The 19799-nt window shown below is 39.6% G+C and overlaps 1 protein-coding gene across 1 annotated transcript in view; it reads right to left on the reverse strand.

Moving 5' to 3' along the window:
* The window catches only part of PLEKHA8 (pleckstrin homology domain containing A8), a 54388-nt gene that overhangs the window by 20405 nt on the left and 14184 nt on the right, over positions 1 to 19799 (reverse strand). Inside the window, exons 2-12 of the mRNA XM_006736842.3 lie at positions 16828 to 16944; positions 15679 to 15834; positions 14173 to 14297; positions 10556 to 10714; positions 9486 to 9526; positions 7834 to 7991; positions 5805 to 5964; positions 5340 to 5425; positions 1474 to 1532; positions 959 to 1089; positions 270 to 340 (exon numbers count right to left, since the gene is read on the reverse strand). Of these exons, the coding sequence (XP_006736905.1) occupies positions 270 to 340; positions 959 to 1089; positions 1474 to 1532; positions 5340 to 5425; positions 5805 to 5964; positions 7834 to 7991; positions 9486 to 9526; positions 10556 to 10714; positions 14173 to 14297; positions 15679 to 15834; positions 16828 to 16944 (1263 nt within the window). The remainder of the gene's footprint in view (positions 1 to 269; positions 341 to 958; positions 1090 to 1473; positions 1533 to 5339; positions 5426 to 5804; positions 5965 to 7833; positions 7992 to 9485; positions 9527 to 10555; positions 10715 to 14172; positions 14298 to 15678; positions 15835 to 16827; positions 16945 to 19799) is intronic.

Below are 19799 nucleotides of genomic sequence, written 5' to 3' on the forward strand. Positions count from 1 at the left end.
ATTAGGCTTTCCTATTAAGAGATGGCTCTCCATTAATTTAGCTCTTGTTAAGATATACTGATTTTTAATAAGTTAGATCTACATTACGAGGTCGTTATCTCATGGGTTCTTTTTTTAACAGAGCATATAAGAAACAAACAATAGTAATGAAATAGAAAAGAAACAAAATCAACTTCAGAAAAGCAGAATGTTCCCCCTATATGCTGCCTCTAGGGGTCTCCATTCCATATCCTATTCAATGGAATGATCAAAATGTAAAGGATACTTACTCAAGGCTGTCTGGATATCCTTCTCTCCATTTTTCACTTCTGTCAAAAATCCCTTCAAAAATTTGAGACCTCTAAAACAAAAAAGAGGAAGAAATATTATTTTCAAAGTTCACTTATGTTGAATGGGTATAAAGAAATGGCAGACATCAGTGTCTTTTTCAATAATATCTTGAATATTGCAGCAAACAGGTCAAGTCACATGGCACTCCTTTCTGACTTTCTTCCCTGTCATTTCCTTTTAGTTTACTCTAGACCCTTCTCATCTGATCTACCTAAACAGTGGTTTCCAAAAAGTGGTCCTGGGACCAGTGGGAACTTGGAAATGCTAGTTCTGGGCTCCCACTCCAGACTTACTGAGTCAGAAAGTCTGAGTCTGGAGTGGAGCAATCTGTGTTCTTAAGAAAGCCCTTCAGGTGATTTGGACGCTACCAAAGTTTGTGATCTACCGACTTACAGAAAACCAGTCAACTCTATTATCCTTTACGATTCCTATCTTATATATACTGTTAATATTAACAATGTTCATCAGAAGGGAGAAAAAAGAGTTGGTGTTCTATTCATCAGGCCTTCTAGAAAAGGCTATTGAGTTAGATCCTCGACTCAGAAGTAGTCTTTGCATAATACTTTTTTTGCTGGTAGCATTTCAACTGAGCTGGATTTCAACTGCTGCCCCATCCCAGCTGCCTCACCTCTTCAGCCACAAGAGGGCTTCTGTAGCTGAGTTCCTAACCTGGGCTACGTCGGCCTCCACTTCATGCAGCACTATCTTCTGGAGGGTGGTGAACTCTTCCTTGTTGGTTATATACTTCTGATTTACTTTCTGCAGGAAAGGCAGGGAAACAATCTAAGTTAAAAATGTTAAAGCTATCAAGTAGATCAGTATAGTATTGAGACTGATAAGCTTGTCAAGCAGGCTTTTAAGAAATCAAAATAAATTAAGCCTCTATTATCTTTTTTCTTTTGTTTTCAAGGTAATGTGTTCTTGTTTGAGAATTTTTATGAGGCTTAAGCTAGAATTAAATAGTCTCAAGGCTTTAAAATACTGTTTTTAAAGTATTTTTTTCTGCCTCAGAACCTTTCTCACAGCTGGCCTATACTTTTCATCTTGAGTATAAAACTCAACAATTACGTGTTTCTGAATGAGATTTCATGCACTACTCCCTCCAAACGTATAGTCTCCATAGAGATATGTTAGTATATTCACCTTAATATTTCCAACAAGATCCATTTTAACAGGAGCAAACACTGTAGGGCCAAGTTTGTCTAGAGGAAAAGATTGAAAACATCTTTGAAAAAGCAATTTTCTTAAATGGCAAATATTTTTATAGTAACAAAAAATTTAGCATGTTTTTCTCCCCAAAACTTTTATTTTCTGTTTTTAAATCATTTTCCAAACATAAGTTTTTCAAAGGCTTCTAGGATACAGTCATCACAAAATACATACTAGATTTCAAAGACTCAGTATCAAAAAAATAATGCAAAATATCTTATTGATGATTTCTTTATATTGATTACATATTGAAATAATATTTTGGATATACTAGGTTATATAAAATATATTATTGAAATTAGTTTAAAAAATAGTTTTATCTGTTTTGTTTTACTATTTATTGTGCCTGCTAGAAAATTTAAAATCATATATATGGTTCAAATATTTCTGTTGGACAAGAACAACTAAAAAAGTAACAAAGGGGTACAGCTAAAAAGCCAGAAGAGAAAAAATAATGGAATTCTAAAAAATACTTGATTGATTGGAAAAAAAAAAGGGGGGGGGAACCGAGGCAGGAACAAATATAAAGGAACAAATAAAAAGCTAAAACAGAAAATAAAACAGAATAAAAAATAATTGAGTATTGGCTAGAATTTAAGAAAGAAATAAAAAAGGAGGGTGCCTGGGTGGCTCAGTCAGTTAAGCGACTGCCTTCGGTTCAGGTCATGATCCTGGAGTCCCAGGATCGAGTCCCACATCAGGCTCCCTGCTCTGCGGGGAGCCTGCTTCTCCCTCTTCCCCTCCCCCTGCTTGTGTTCCCTCTCTCGCTGTGTCTCTCTCTGTCAAATAAATAAATAAAATCTTTAAAAAAAAAAAAAAGAAAGAAAGAAAAAAGGAACAAAGAACAGATAGGACAAATAGAAAATAAATAGTAAGATGGTAGAAACAAAGAGTAAGATAATACATGTAAATTCATTCAAACAATGTAATTCACTATATACAAAAGTACAGGAAAAAAACCCACAATTTCAATAAATGCTGAAAATGTATTTTATAAAATCAACTCACTCATGATTATAAAAAACTACTCAAACACAAAAGTCAGTTGTATCTGTATGCTACCAACAAACAACTGGAAAAATAAAGAGTATTTATTTATTTATTACAATAGCATCAAGAATCAAAATTCTGGGGGGCGCCTGGGTGGCTCAGTCATTAAGCGACTGCCTTCAGCTCAGGTCATGGTCCCAGGTCCTGATATGGAGCCCCGCATCAGGCTCCCTGCTCGGCGGGAAGCCTGCTTCTCCCTCTCCCACCTCCCCTGCTTGTGTTCCCTCTCTCGCTGTGTCTCTGTCAAATAAGTAAATAAATAAAATCTTTTAAAAAAAATCAAGACTACAGGGAATAGAAAACACATGAGAATATCTTCATGACCGTGGGCGTAAACAAAGATTTCTTAGGGCATTAGATGTGCTAACTTTATAGTCAGTAGATAAAAGAAAGAAAATAGATACACTGGATTTCATGAAAATGAAAAACTGCTCTTCAAAGACATCAAGAAAAGAAAGCCATAGTTGGGGGGGAAATATTCATAATGATGTCTACAATGGAATGCTTTTGAGAATATATAGTGAATGCTTACAACTCAATACAAAGAACATTAACCAACTTTTAAAAATGGATTAAAGACTTGAAAAGACTTCACAATGAAGGAGACAGCAATGGCCAATAATTATATAAAAAGTGCTCAACATCATTAGTCATCGGGGAAGTGTAAAGGGCAAGGGCACCCCAAGGTGGGCGACTTGAATGTGAAGATTATTTTGAGTTAAAAGCAACCAAAACCCAGCAGATTCAGGAAAAATTCTTTACCTTCCCCTTGACTGCTTAAATTTACATTGGAAAGGAAAGCCTGCCCCAGAAGAATGCAATTAACAGATTCCTCTTTACTTAAGAGACTTATGTGCATTAACAGGGCAGCCTTGGTTTTCCAACCATCTCATCTTCCTACTAATGGTTTTCCTCCCCTTTGTATCCCCACCTCTAGGCCCCTAACCCCTTTCCTTAGGTCAGGATGTCATATAAGCCTCGTGTTCCCTGTCTTTGGAATTTCACATCTGTGTGGATTCTCTGTATGTACAGAATTACATTTGATTTTCTCCTGTTATTCTATCTCATGTCAATTTGATTCTTGGTCCAGCCAGAAGGACCTTGGGGGCCGAGTAAATTTCTTCCTCCCCAACACAAGTTAAAGCCACAATGATACCATTAAACATTTAGAGGAATAGCCAGACAAAAAAACCTCAATACCAACCAAGTGTTAGTGAAGATGTGAAGCAACCAGAATACTCATACATTGTTGTTGGAACTGTATGACTGTGTAATCACTTTTTATAAAGTTAAACAGATGAACCCAGTGAATTGGCAATTCTACTCCTAGGTATTTTTTCAAGATATGAAAAAATATGCCTACAGACACAAAAATATTCAGAGCAATTTCATTTATAATAGCCCCAAATAAGGGGCGTCTGGGTGGCTCAGTTGGTTAAGCGACTGCCTTCGGCTCAGGTCATGATCCTTGAGTCCCGGGATCGAGTCCCACATCGGGCTCCCTGCTCAGCGGGGGGTCTGCTTCCCCCTCTGCCCTCTTCCCTCTCGTGCTCTCTGTCTCTCACTCTCTCTCTCAAATAAATAAATAAAATCTTTAAAAAAAAAAAAAAATAGCCCCAAATAAGAAACTACCCAAATGTCCATCCATCAATAGAAGAATGAACAAATTGTATATTCATTTAATAGAATACTATCTGCAATAAAAAGGAATGAACTACTGCTACATTTAACAATAAGGATGAAAACATTATACTGAGAGAAAAAAACAGATGTGAAAGAGTAGATAGTATGATTCTCTTATATGAGACTTTAGAAGAGGCAAAACTAATCTATGGTGACAGAAATCAGTAAAATAGTTGCCTTGGGCTGGGTGATAGTTGTGGGTTGACTGGCACAGGGAACATTTTGGGGTGATGAAAACATTTCACATCTTAATAGGGATATATATGGATTACAGAGGGGTACATGTGTTTGTCAAAACTTACTGAATCATAATACTTAAGTTCTATGTAAGTTATATCTCAATTTCAAAAAAGATACGTAAAATTTTTAAAACATGAATTAAAAAAAGATGCATAGCTAAATAGGTCATAAAACAAATCTCAACACATTAGTGATGTCTGGTTCTACTGACTCTATATAAAAAGTAAATGTATACATATACTAAATTTATACATATAATTTTTAAATCTTTGCAAAAAAAAATTTTTTTTTTTTAAAGATTTTTATTTATTTATTTGACAGAGAGAGACACAGCGAGAGAAGGAAAATAGGCAGAGGGAGTGGGAGAGGGAAAAGCAGGCTCCCCGCCAAGCAGGGAGCCCGATGTGGGGCTCGATCCCAAGACCCTGGGATCGTGACCCGAGCCAAAGGCAGACGCCCAACGACTGAGGCCCCCAGGCACCCCTGCAAAAAATGTTTTAACTGGTATCATTATACCAATGGATTTGAAGGTCTGTTCCTCAACTACTTTTACTCTTGCTTTTAAGTATGATTTCTTGAAAATAAAATTCCCTTTGTTCCTTATACTACTCTGTGGTCAATACTTAATTCTAGGTAGGAATAAAAAGCAAATATGCAATAATGCTCAAGGCCATACAGTTTTAACTGCATGTGGCTGGTGATATGGAGAGGTAACCAAGAAGGGTCATTTCACTGTACATATAGTTCAGGATATTTCTACTACAAAGTAACAGCAGTGAGACAGATTCTAGAGACTAATGAATTTAAGACAAATGCAGTAATCTTACCTAATACCGGAACCACAGCATAACATGATGCCAAGAATGCTTCTGTGGGAATGCCACTGTCTTCCAGAAGTTCAATGTCACTAAAGCTAAACAATTTGGTGATACAGAAGGGGAAAGATTGAAAATACAACATTAACACTCTCTGCAGTTCAGAGGTAGTCATGAAAACAGTTGCCCCTCTATAGAGCAAGTCACTTGGCCTGATTTCAGTGATTGTTCTTCTATTATAATATGGTCCAATAAAATCATTTTCCAAAGATAATCTACCAAAGCAAGCTAAAATGTGTTCAGGGTATAGTCTCACAATCCAATTCCTCACTGCTTCAGAAAGGTAAAGCAGATACTTAGTATACCATATCTTCTGTTCTGTTAAAATATGCCATCACCTGAAAGGAACACCATGATTGATTTTCCAGAAGGGAAGCTGGTATCCAACTGTCACTGATTTTAGAAAGTACAGAATACCTGGTATTCATGGTACTAAAGAAAGTTGGGATGATTTCTTGGCCTTCTTCCCAGTGGGATTCCGGAGAGCTACTTGAGGAGTTTGATGCAGGCTGTGCTAAGCTGCTGTCATGATTTCCCAGGTTGTCCTCTCCTTCTTCCTTCATGATCTCACCTTGGACTACACATAGAAAATACCTATTACTAAACTATTATTTACATACTACAAAAATTAATATATATTCATTGTTGAATATTTCCAAAACAGAGAAGTTTACAGAAATAAAAATCAGTGAAATACTATATACACAAACAAAATTAGGTTTAAATATATGCAGGTTTGTATCCTGCTTGTTTTCACTCAACAGTTTATCAGGAATATTCTCATTATCATTCAATACTCTTTAAAATGTGATTTTAATGACCATATATATTGCATCAAGCTCATGTGGAGGGAATTTAGGTGGTTTCTAAAATTTTAGTGTTATAAATACAGTCGATCCTCATTATCAGCATATTCTGTATTTGTGAATTTGCCTTCTCATGATAGTTTATTTGCAATCCTAAAAATCAATGCTTGTGGCACGTCTGCAGTCATTTCGAGACACATGTAGATGTGAAAAATTTGAGTCGCCTGATATACATGTTCCCAGCTAAGGTCAAACAAGGTAACAATTTGCCCTCTTGCTTCGGTTCTTATACCATACACAAGTGTGTTTATGTAGGGTCATGCTTTGTGCATTTTGTTATTGATTTTGCTGTTTACAGATGCCTCCAAGTGTAGTGCTGTCTACTGGTCCTAAGTGTAAGAAGGCTGTGATGTGCCTTATGGAGAAAATACATGTGTCAGGTAAGCTTCATTCAGGCACGAGTGATAGTACTGTTGGCCGTGGGATCAATGTTAATGAATCAACAATACATATTAAATAAGGTGTCTTTAAACAGAAACACACATAAAACAAGTCTATATACTGATCAGCTGACCAAAATGTGAACAGAGGTTTGTAGGAACCAAACTCTGTATTTCCCCTAGAAGCAATGGTTCAGTATTTGCTAGTTCAGTGTCTGCAGTAACTTCACAGAACACAACCATGAATAATGAGAATCAACTGTAATGTCATAAAGAATATCCCTGTCCACATGTATTTGTCCTTAAACTTGACTATTCCCTGGAGACAAATTCCTAGAAGTAAAATTATTGGTCAAACAACAGTCTGTTTCCACAGAAATTCTCCTATCTTTATTATTTACTCAAGGGATAAAACTTCAGTGATTCAGTGAATTGCTTGCCTCAGATTAACAGCTATGAAATGCATCTTCTTTCTCCCCAACTCATCTGGAAAAAACAGGGTCTTATTTCAGGGGAGAGGAGCAAGAAACTTGTTTAAAATTTTATTTTTAAAAATATTTATTAAACAGTTGCAACACAAATAAAAGCTCTAATACGGTTGTCTTAGACTGATCTAAAGCTGGTTTTAGTGGTTAGAGCCAATGGAATTAGCAAATTTGAAAGGGTGGCATTTTCAACTACAAGCTACTACCTGAAACATGGGATTCTGGCTTGATGGACACAGGGAAGGCTGGGTGAAAACCTGATGGGTGGGTTGGTGAATTCTGCCATTCTCTGGCCTTGCCAGAAACGAGGAGGAGAGCAACCTGAACTGCCACACCTTTATGCTCTGTTAAGTCTGACATCACAGTTTAAGTTCAAAGGATTTTGAGACTTAGAGTAGAAGGCCAATGAAACACTCATATTTTCTACAAAGTCAGCACAGACAGCTGCTGCTCACCACAGCCCACAGACATTACAGATAAGAACAGTGAGTGGGAAAAATCCTCTCCATTCTGCCTTTTCAACACTGGGTCGGATGGGATGGCACAATGTGGTCAAGTGACCTGTGTTACCAAGCTAATGTCTGCCTTACTAGCTACTAGTATACCATCTTGAGGCCAACCCCTGTCAAGTATCACTTCATGGATATACAATCAAACTCCCAAGATCAATGGTTTGGGCTCAATGGTTTGCTTCATACTTTACTTTTGTTTTCACCTGTTATATTATCAGCTGTATTTTCTTCACTTGATACGCTGCAATCTATCTCTGCAGGTTTCAAATATAAGGAGCTCTTATTTTTCATTAGGATTTCTTCATCAGCATTTACTTCCATATGTAAAGATCCATTTTCACAACTGTTCAACTCCATTTGCCTGAAAATTTTTTATAAGGAGAAAAGCCAAAAAGTCCAGTTATTTGGTCTTAAATAGATTGCTCAGGTAGATCTTATTCTGAGAAAGGAGGGAGGGGTTCACAAGCACCAACTCCTTTTAACAGTGATTAAAAACCAGTATTGTTGAATCAGCCAAACCTCTCAGCCTCCTGCCTCCTAGACAGGTATCCGCCTGTGATGGGAGCAGGCCTGTCTCCCAACTGAGGTTCTGAAATCAAAGAGCCATTCCTGGCTTCTCAAGGACCCTCAGGTGACTTAAACTTCCTGCTCCCCACCAGCAACAGGAAATACTCATTGACAGCTCTTTGGTTTTCAATCGGCTTTCTACCTGTACACATTTAACACTTTTCTCACTTTCCTCAGCTCCTCCCTGGGAAGTTTTTCTCTCTCTTCAGCAATCAAAATCACTGGTCACTCCTATGTGTTTGCCTATCAGTTAACTGTCTAGAAGCTACATGCTGTGGTCAGGGGAGAATACTCCCTGCAAAGTATGTCTGACAGAAAAAACCCAGGAGGACACAGGATACCTCCTGAGGATCTGTTGCTCTTCAGGGCTTTTAACATGCAAGTGGAACAGCTAATTCTGTTGAAGGGACAATCATAATATCTTGTAAGTGATTAGATCCAACCGAATTAGAACAAAAATATTTTCTCCTAATAAAAACAAAGGGAAAGGGTCCAAGCTATATGGTGACTCCAGGAAAAGCATTTTTTTTTTTCTCTAAAGAAATGCCATATTTCAACTTAGCAATTAAAAATGTAGGTGTTTATTAAGGAAATGTCATGAGAAAAAAGTCTATTTTTTCTAGTAGAAATATTCAGAACAAGATAAAAATGTTAACCAAACTGGAACAATCCTTGTACTAAAGCAAACAATAGTATACAAAGAGATGAAATGTTAAATAACAATTTGAAAGGACAAATATATGGAGTATGTCAAAATATGGGAATGCTTATAAAAAATAATAACTGAATAAAGACCCCAAATAATAGGAACACAACTATGTAAATGTGTACTTTTTCTAAAATTGAAGGAGCAATTAGAGGAAGAAATAGTTTAGATTTTGATATTAAGTTGTTGTTTTTTTATAACCTGTAAGGCTACCTAACATTTTTATTTTTAAATAAAACAAAATAGTACTGTCTTTTCTGGATAAAAGCACATTTAGGTTAATGCCAGGCTCCTCCACAAGAGAGGAGGTTCCAACCTCTCAGTACACTAGAGCAATTAAAAGTTACCACATGTGGTGGGCAGGCCCATCCATACCTGAGGGAAAATGCAAACATCTTCCCAGGTAGTCAGTCTAAGTGAAAGGTCTGCATTGCTTCAAGCTCACCCCAAAGAGGAAAATCAGATACTGTTTCCTTCTGGTATTATCTCAAATCATGATCAAAATATTCTCTTTTTTTTTAAACAAACAATAAAAACGTATTTATTTTTAGAAAGAAGAAAAAACCAAAAGAGTTACTGTACCTTTCCAATGAATTATGAATCGGTATAATAGGATGTTTCATCTTTAAAAGAAGCAAAAAAAAAAAATGAAAGCTTCATGTTAAACTTCCAACAGAGCATATTTGGAGTTTCATCACATATAAAAGTGGTAAATATGACCATAACATAACTGCCCCACTCAACAGGAACAATTTTAGATTCTCCCAAAAGAAGGGAGTCATTGATCTTAACCGGTCCTTTGTATGTTTTCAAATAAGTGTACCCATATTTCTAAGGAAAAGGAAGATGGCTCTTTTGAAGGATCTAATTACCATAGCCAAACCCTTGGTGGTTGGCTTTCTCATAATTTTAGTTATGTTCATTAAAGATTATGATGCAGCATTGTTTCAAACACTAAAAGTATAAAGATGAACAGTATGAGGTTCCTACCCTTAAGGTAATTTCAATAAAGAGTAACCCTAAAAAATAGGGGTATGCATAGAGGAGGAGCTCCTAGCCCAACTTCGGGATTCAGGGAAGGAGAGATTAAATATTGAAGGATGGGGAAGTGCTAACTAGGGGAAGATAAGTGAGAACAGCATTCTTGGCATTGGGAAATGGTGTGAAGATGTCAGGGGAGCTCTATGCAGTTAGTATGTTCAGCCAGGTAATGACAGAGCACGAAGCTGGGGGTGTGGGAATGGGTTAAGAAGTTTTGACATTAACCTTTGGCAATGAGGGAGGCACTGAGAAGTTTAGGTAAAGTGGTCCAGTTTATACTTCATGAATAGAAATACCGTCAGCTGCCTGGAAGGGTTAGGCTGAAAGTAACTAGTTAGAAGGTCACCACAAATCTTGGCAAGATTTGCTGGACAAGGAGGCTGAAAAGAGCCTAGTTACATCAGACACAGGTTTAGGTGGTAAAATTGCTAAAAATAAATGGATACAGAGGACTGACGGCAGAAATATGTAAGTGGACATAAAGGGAGGGCCACTAAAAAAATGTCTTTCTCAGTCACCAAAGGGTGATGGATAACATGGTTCACTACATCACTTTTTAACTTTTCATCTTTTCATATGCCCTGCTGCTGCCAAGCTGAGCTGGCTTTTACCTTGTTGGACTTGAGCATGGCCAGCTGTGGTGAACCTGGGGGAGTGCGATAGAGTAGCTCAGAGGTGAAGGCTGTGTTTGCGATCTGCATGCATTCTTCCAAAGTCTTCAGAAAAGTATTGCAGGTGGATTTCAGCAGAGTTCCCACATCAATTCCTTCCTACGAAACAACAAGAGTGGAAGATTCCTTTACCTTGCCAAAAAAGAAAGAGCCCAATGGTGGAATGTCCTTAGAGGTTTTTATCCACAATGTAGTAATAATGTACCCACCTATTTTGAAGGACAAATATGTACATCATTTACAAAAGGAAAATACTGAGTCCACTTTATCTACTAGCCCTATAAAGCCTCCATCTGACCCTTCACACTCTCCCCCCACCGTTCCAGCTGAAGGCAACAACTTCTTTCAATTCAAAAGTATTATATACTAGCACTGTGCCAGGTGCTGGGCACAGAGCCCTCAGGGAGTTCCGGTCTATAAGGGGTGGCAGGCATGAATCAGGGAATCACACAGATTGAAGATCAGTGGAATCAATAGAAAAATGTTTCCCATTGCCTGAGTAAAAATGAGGTTCTAGAATAGAAGAATTAGAAACCATAAATCATTATTTACTTTCAGAATGGGGTTTTTGGCTTTCGGTACAGATGAGTTTAAGAGCTTTTAGCAACTGGAATTCTTTTGAATAGCTAATCACTTGTTCTCCCAGTTATTTTACCTGTTCAGGATGTTTTTCCCCTGAATACTGATATTAATAAGTTGTTCAGGAAACTGAGGCCATACCCTGACTAGAGAGTACAGTAAACACATCTTAATGGTATAAAAGAAACCAGACCGGGCCCAAGATGGAGTCGCTCATGCTAAGCCTCACATCAGCAAACCAAAAACTTCAGTTCCTATGTCTGGTTGTCCCAAAAAAGGCAGGCCTAGGTCAACCAATCAGCACAAGTTACCTGACCCAGCTCCAAGATTTCCTTTTGCTCCACATGAAGGAAGTAACCCTGCTTTAATCAATCAGTAAAGGCCCAGCAGAACTTCCTTGTTCCTGCTCACTTTATCTGTAACAATCCCTAGCCTCATAAGGCTTTTCAGAGTTCCTTTTTATCTGTTAGATGAGATGTTGCTTGATTCATGAGTTGCTGAATAAAGCCAGTAAGATTTTAAAAATTTATCCAGTTGAATTTTTCTCCTTAAGAGTGGCCTCTATATTTTCTTCAATTTTGTATTTCTAACAAGCTAGTCGATGATGTTACTGGTTGTGGACCACTATGATTCTGACATCAATTATGTGTGGGTTTTCCCATACCATGAAACAATTCTCTGACACCAGCTGGGTGTTCTGTAACTCAACTCAATTCTGACACTATCTCCCTGAAGACAGTGTCAGCTCTCACAGGGCTGCTCCCCACCCCTCACTTCAGATACCAATGGCAAGTCCAGGTGGTCACTTGTGCTTCTGACTGATCTGCTACTACAGATTGGAGGTTCTAACCCCCTCCTCCTTTCAGTTGATTAATCTGCTAGAGCTGCTCACAGATCTGAGAAACATTTTACTAGTTACCAGATGGCCAGTTTACTACAGTTTATTATAAAAGGATACAACCCAGAAACAGATGCAAAGGGCAAGGCAGCTGGGAACGGCTCAGAACTTCTATGCTCTCTGACCATACCACTTTGCCTGAATCTCCATGTGTTTGCCAACTCAGGAACTCTCCGAACCCTGTTCTTTGGGTTATGGAAGCTACACTGCACAGACATGACTGATGAAATCATTAGCCACTGAGATTAAACTCAATCTTCAGCCTCTCTTCTTTCCCAGGAGATGAGAGTGGGGTGGATCTGAGAGTTCTAACCCTCTAATCACTTGGTTGGGTTCTGGGTCAACCAGCCCCCATCCTTAGGCACTTTCTAAAAGTCGTCTCCCTACCATAACAAAAGACAATTTTATCATTCTCATCACAGGAAATTCTAAGAGTTTTAGGAGCTCTGCCAAATATATCTCTCTTATAAAGACCAAATATACATATTTCTTATTATAAATCAGAGTATCACAGCCACAGTTTCATTAGCAAGTTCCCAGGGCACTCTAAACATCTCCTTGGATTAAAAATTGCTATGTTCACATTTTCCCTTCCCTGTTAGGCCAGGGTTTCCCTACCTGTGGCAAGACTGACATGGGGGGCTGACGAATTTTTGGAGTGGGGGAAGTCGGTGAGGGCGCTCTCCTACCCACTGCAGGATGTGAAGCAGCATCCTAGCCTCCATACAGTAGAGGCCAATAGCACTCCTTCGACCCTGACGACCAAAAATGTCTCCAAACACTGCAAATGTCTTCTAAGGGGCAAAACTGCTCTGGGCTGAGAATCACGGCTATGAACGGTAAGCATCCCAAGAGCAGGACTGAGATGTTTTTTCGGTATCCCTCCCTCCCGCTCTGTCCCAGCACAGTGTCTTGTACACAACAGGCAGTTGCTGAATGAATAAGAGAGCCCAAAAGGAAGTGAATGAAATCACCCTTATAAGAAAAACTGAAAGCACCACTAGTAGCATAATCTTCTTTTACTAAAACCATTAATTAGAATCTACAGATTCTTCATTTTGTAGGCATTGTTGTTCAGATTATAACTACTCTGAGAGGAGAGAGAGACCCTCCCTGGGTGGTATGAGCCATTCAACACACAGCCTAACACCAGATAGATCTTTTAATACATGTTTTAGGATGAGTAAATGACAACTTCATTAATAAACATTAAAAATTGCAATCCTGGTGGCGCCTGGGTGGCTCAGTCATTAAGCGTCTGCCTTCGGCTCAGGTCATGGTCCCAGGGTCCTGGGATCGAGCCCCGCATAGGGCCCCCTGCTCCGTGGGAAGCCTGCTTCTCCCTCTCCCACTCCCCCTGCTTGTGTTCCCTCTCTCGCTGTGTCTCTCCCTGTCAAATAAATAAATAAAATCTTCAAAAAATAAAAAAAAGATAAAAAAAAAATTGCAATCCTTACTGACAACGGGCAGAAAAAAAAGCTGTGTCTCCATCTTTGAAAGCATTAGTCTGTAGTAAAGCACAATTATTATGTCACCAATAAAATCCTGTTACAGGGGTGCCTGGCTGGCTTAGTCCATAGAGCATGCAACTCTTGATCTCTGGGTAGTGAGTTCAAGCCCCATGTCGGGTGTAGAGCTTACTTAAAAAATAAATAGATAGATAAATAAAATAAAATCTTGTTATAGTCTCATCAAAGATGACAGGTACACATTATTAATAGACATGATGCTGGCATGTTAGTAGTCATACCTATAGAAGCAGCTAGACAGGTAAGGCTGTATTTATAAAGTGATGCAAAGTGGGGAAAAACGTATTTTAGTACATCAGCTAGGCTAATGGCGCCAATGTTAAAGGTTCCAAATGTTATCAACTAATTAATCCTGAATTCATTCCATGAAGGAAAACAAATGCTTCCATATGCTGAAACGCACACATTTCTTCTCTTTGTTGAATTTTGTTACTTTTTTTCTCCGAGAAATAGTAAATTCCAAAATAGTCAAGGACTGTGTGAGAGTAATCATTACCCGCAAGCAATATCTGGTGCTACTTTTCCTGTCACTAAGACAAATAATATTTTACCTCAGAATTGGACACACCAGTTGTGGTCACTTCTTTTGTTTTATTTACTTGCTGAACAAGGAGGTCACAGTAGAGTCTTAGTTCCGACATTTTGGTTTTCAAGTTTTCAGTGTTTTCAGCAAACTCTAAATAACAAAATGATGATAATGTAATTACCAGGATGAATAAGGAATTTACTAGTTAGCATACCATAGAGTAGAATATATAACCTATACCTAAAGTCAGATGTTTATGGTATGGGTTATAGATAAGATATATATGAAGATAATGGGGGCAAGAAAAACAGAAAAAGGAGATTTCTAGTCTTTTGTAATCTATATTATTTCTTGGGCCAACATACTGAATGATCACCAGTATAGGAAGAAGGATACAGCATACTTTTCAAACCCAGAGTCAAGGGTTCAGAGTTTTGGTTTCATCTGCTGCACAGTTTTCCCTATCTGTAAAATGGGGTCATAGCTATCTACCTGCCAACAGTACCCCAAACTGGGAAACTGTTCCGTAACGTGCAATTATCACTAATAAGATGGCTCGTTAATTCACAGAACTGGTCCAGCATGCCACCCATCAAGGCTAACGGCACCCTCAGTGCACATGCTGCTCCCTCATTAGCACAGTGCTCCAGCTACTCTGGCGCTGAGGGCTCAGCTAGTCATTATCACTTCTGGATTTGTTCCCACGAAAGAGCTGCACGTTACAACCTGACCTGAGTCAAGGCTGACAGTGTCTGGAATATGCTCCCGATTTAGCATTAAAAAAAAAAACCAAGGCAGAGGCCATTTTCCGGTGTCTATTTGAAGAGTCAAGCACATCTACCACACCTGTCATGAGAAAGAGGCCCCCGTCTCCCGCCAATCTCTTCAGGTGTACATCCTGGGGACGGGGGCTGGGAAGGTGGCGCTAAGGCTCAGGCAGGAAGCCCTGGCACTCTCCCCTGGCCCACACAGAAAGTTGTGCCAGGGTTCTCAGGAGACCTAATGAGGTTGAGTTAATGAGCAGTAAGCAGTAGCAACCTGACAATTAAGTATCCATCCCACCCCAGGGAAAGGGAGGGGAAAGTGGGGTGTTACTACAGAAAGTACCCTGCTCCAAGGCTTCTTTACCGAAGATCAACTTTGTGCCAGACTGGGTACTAAACAGTTTCATATCATTACTAATCCTCATAGCAACCCTTCTAATGCAGGTTATTACCTCTTTTTAAAATATGAGGAAGCTGAGGATTAGAGAGATTAAGTGACCTATGCCAAGGTCAAAAAGCCAGTAACCTACAAAGCCATGATTTGAATCCAGTTGTATCTGGCTCCAAAGCCTGTGCTCTTTCTATTATGATATGCTAAGAGAGAAGAGTTAGATATAGGCTGTGGTTTAAATTCCAGACGTATATGGCATTTGCACGATACAAAAAGCTGGCTGGGTGGTCAGAGGCAAGATAACAAATATGAGAACCCAGAGATGCCAGTGGGTGATTCCCAAGGCTCCCAGACCAGAGGACAATCAATACTTAACCTTTTTCCTTCTGGGTCCTACTGTCGGTCAGGCAAGCCTTGGCTGACCCCAGGGCTACCAGCCACCGCTGTCTCTCAGCCACACTTCTGGCCTTCAGGTAGAAATACTGCTCCCCAGGGATTATCAGGTCCATGCGTGTATTATCTACAGAATGAACTGGGAGCAAGGCAGAGGGAGGTCAGAAAGCTAGAAGAGCCCTATCTGGGTAGCCTCCACCCCACCCAAATTCTTAAGCTCAACTGGTGCAAGTCACTAAAGGCTTCTTCCAAGGGAGGATGCTAGCTAGCCCTTACCACCTCCCCTAGTTTATTTATCTCTTCCTCGATGCTTCTGCTGATGAAGAGGAAAAACCTTGGCTGGCTCCAACATATCACCAAGACTTAAAAAGAAGCACTCAATTCTCCTTATCGGAAGAGAGACAGAATCTCTTTTGGCTTGTGTGTATAAAGTAATACTGCTCTGAGGCCAAAAAGGCTTGCATGCCAACAGTAAGAGTGTGCCTCTCTATCTTCTTGGGTTTATTGGAAAGCAATCAAGAACACAATTATTTCTCCTTTTCTACTGTCCTTCACAAGTTAGAGCAGAAGTGTGAGACCTTTGGGAGAAGAAATAAGAAAACCACACTCTGACCTTCACCTCCCATCAGGCTGCAAAATACCCTTCTAATCTGTTTCTCTTCTAATCTGTTTCAAAGCCACATCTTCTCAGCATGTCTCAAGATGTCCCCAAACCAAGAAGTAAAGGCTATTTGCAGGTCTTTATGTGTTTGCTTGTTTTACGTATGTGGTGGTGGTGAGAAGGTGTGTGTGTGTGTCCTGATCTAAACATAGAAGTGTTAGACGCTGCAGTAAAAAACTTAACTAAGCTTTGCACATAGTCGCTGGCTTTAGGTGAGCAAGTGACTAAAAAATGAGCACTAGATGTATGGTGAAGCACACTGCTCTCATTTATTTTGACTACTTCTTCAACAACCTCCTTGTAAAAACTGGCTGATTTTAGGTCTTATTTGCAAGGCTTTCTTTGGGACATAACACTGTGTATCTTTGTACCATAAGAACGTCAGAGAAAGACACGCAGAGGCCAGTGCTTTTTTATTTTATGGGAGAGACAGAAAGAAAAAGAAAACCTGCAAATCTCTTGGTTTCTCACCTTGAATTTCACAGACTGCCATTTGGATGCTCCCTTTGCAACCTTTCCAGGCATCTTCAGGAGAATCATAATAGGATAATATCCCCCCACAGAGAAGGAACCATCTAGGCTGCCAGCCTGTAAACAGAAGCAAGAGCATGGTCTCAATTACTGCCTGCATGGGAGGTGCCTCCCAGGACACAGGAATGGGACCTGACAAAGGAGGCTGGGTCCCAGCTCCAAGGAGCTTAAATTCCAGGGGAAATTCTAAGGGAAAGAAGTAGGTTAGTAAATATCTGTATGCATGATCCCATTTTTTAAATTAAAAACAAACACCCACATAGTGGGTGGCATAGATTTTTAGTCACATAGGTATAGAAAAAGTCTGCAAGGATCAGGAACATAGGGATGATTCTCTAGTTAACAGGATTACTGATGATTTTTATTTCCTTTTCCTTTAATATGGTACTAGTAATCTCTGGTTTTTAATTTTTTTAAGATAAAAGATTATTATCTCCTGGACACTGTTATCACACACTTGATCTCCTCTCCTCTGGTTAAGAAAGATTATCCCAAACTTAGAAATGAGGCAGAACATTATACTGCTCTGAAAGAGGACTTCAACCACCTCCATTTTGACCTCAGTCTATACTTTCTTAACTGATTAAGTTCTTCTTTCCCGCTTATCTCTGAACTCAGGCAAAAGACCCCACAAGCAAAGCATTCCCTGTTAGGAACTGAAACTACTCCCTCAAGCATTAACCACTGCCGTGACTTCAGCAAGACCCTGCACAACTGACCCTAAGACAGTGATCGATCGACCTGACCTTTACTGTCCACATTTTCCTTATCTAAACCCAGGAGTATTTTCAGCACTTTGGAGGCCATCTTTGAGACGTTAGTCCGCTGACTTTTTGGTGTTGGTCTTCACTGAAATACATTTTTTTTTTTTAAGATTTTATTTATTTATTTGAGAGACAGAGAATGAGAGAGAGAGAGCACATGAGAGGGGGAAGGGTCAGAGGGCAAAGCAGACTCCCCGCCAAGCAGGGAGCCCGACATGGGACTCAATCCAGGGACTCCAGGATCATGACCCGAGCCGAAGGCAGTCGCCCAACCAACTGAGCCACCCAGGCGCCCTGAAATACATTATTTTCTTGTTTCACCACCACCAGTCAGCCAAACTCCCCACTTGGAAAAACTCTGTCTTTAGATTCTGTCAGCAGCAAGTGGCTGAATCTGGTCTGTGTGGACCCCCCACTGAGCCAGGTGCTCTTGTGCCCCTGTGGCCTGGCTACAGCCCTTTCGACATCATACAGAGTTACAGAGTGCTAATAAGCCTGTGTAGGGGCATATGAGCCATAGGAGAAAAGAACTTTGACTCACTACTTAGTATTGACCCATTGAAATGAAATAATCTTAAAACATTCAAGGGCTTAACTACTTTTACTTTGGAGAATTTCAGGGGACACACCATATTCAGTTGAAATATATATCTTATCTAGTACTCTTACCCAATCTATATTTTAGACAAACCAAACTTATTTTCTGCTTCTGGGCTGTTGCCTGAGCTGGATCTTCTTTCTAAAATGTCATCTCTGACTATTTCTGCATAGCCTTGTCAGAGTCCTCAGTCGGATATATATTTTTCTTTCTCTGAAATGCTACAGCCCTTTAGGGATACATTTTTCTAATGAGACTCTTCTGTGGCTGAGGCAGACAGAGAGAGGGCCAGTAGGAGCTTTGAGCACAGCCCTGTGCGCTGCTTAGGTACAGATGTCTGGTGCCTGATTCACACAAATCAAGAGGCTTGAGACCCAAGAAGAGCTGTGCTTCAGTCCGGGTCAGAAAGCAGGGAAAGACCAATGTCCCAGCTCAGGCAGGCAGGAGGAGTTCCCTCTTTCTTAGCCTTTTTATTCTGTTTAGGTCTTTGACTGATTGGATGAGACCCACTCACATTAGGGAAGGCAATCTACTTTACCAGTTCAGATGTCAATCCCATCCAGAAATACCCTCTCACAGACACCCAGAAAGATGTCTGGCCAAATGTCCAGGCACCCCATGGCCCAGGCAAACTGACACATAAAATTAATCATCACACACCATCAATTTTAAGACATACCATTATTTTATGTAACACAAGGAAAAAAAAAATAACACCTGCCCATTAAGCAATATGACATGGTGCTGATTCTAAGATGCTTCCCGATTTCAGTTGTTGAAATGTGAAAAAATATCTACAAATTGAAAAAAATGTGGCCCTAGACTAGGTTTATCTTACAGTAATCTGAAAAAAGTTAAACAGCTCCCCGCCCCCCCCCACCCCACGAAGCACAGCTGCAGTTAAGTTTTGAAAGTAGCTGGTAAACTGTAATAACAACTAAAACACCACCTTCCCTATAATGGGTTCTACATTTACCTAAAAGTTATATATATCGTTATTTTATCCTATAGCTTTTAACTATAAAAACCATGACCAAGAATAACTTTTCTTTAAAGCATAAAGTTACTGGATTTTCAGAAGGCACATTAAGAGACCACAGAGGTCTCATTCCCATTATATGACATTTACAGGCAGAGCAATGCAGAGTCTAGAGTGGGACTGGGACACACTCCTCTTTCATGATGTCCTGTCCTAGGAAGCTCAGATACAGCTCAGAAATAACTGTATGAGAAAAGAGGCAAGAATTAAGAGGCCATTAATCCATTTCCTGTTTTAAATTAATCTGCAGTTACCTTGACTGATGTGATAGTTAATTTTACTTATCAATTTTATATATCATGATGGGCTGAGGGATGCCCAGACAGCTGATAAAACGCTATTTTTAGGTATGTCTGTGAGGCTATCTCTGGCAGAGATTAGCATTTGACTCAGTAGACTGTGTGAAGATTGCCCTCACCATTGCTGGTGGGCATCATCCAATCCACGGAGGGCCTAAGTAGAACAAAAGGCAGAGGAATGGAGAATTTGTTCTCTCTTTGAGCTGAGACAT

The sequence above is a fragment of the Leptonychotes weddellii genome, chromosome 12 (assembly GCF_054177405.1).
Source record: "Leptonychotes weddellii isolate Sample4059 chromosome 12, ASM5417740v2, whole genome shotgun sequence".
Taxonomy (NCBI): Eukaryota; Metazoa; Chordata; class Mammalia; order Carnivora; family Phocidae; genus Leptonychotes; species Leptonychotes weddellii.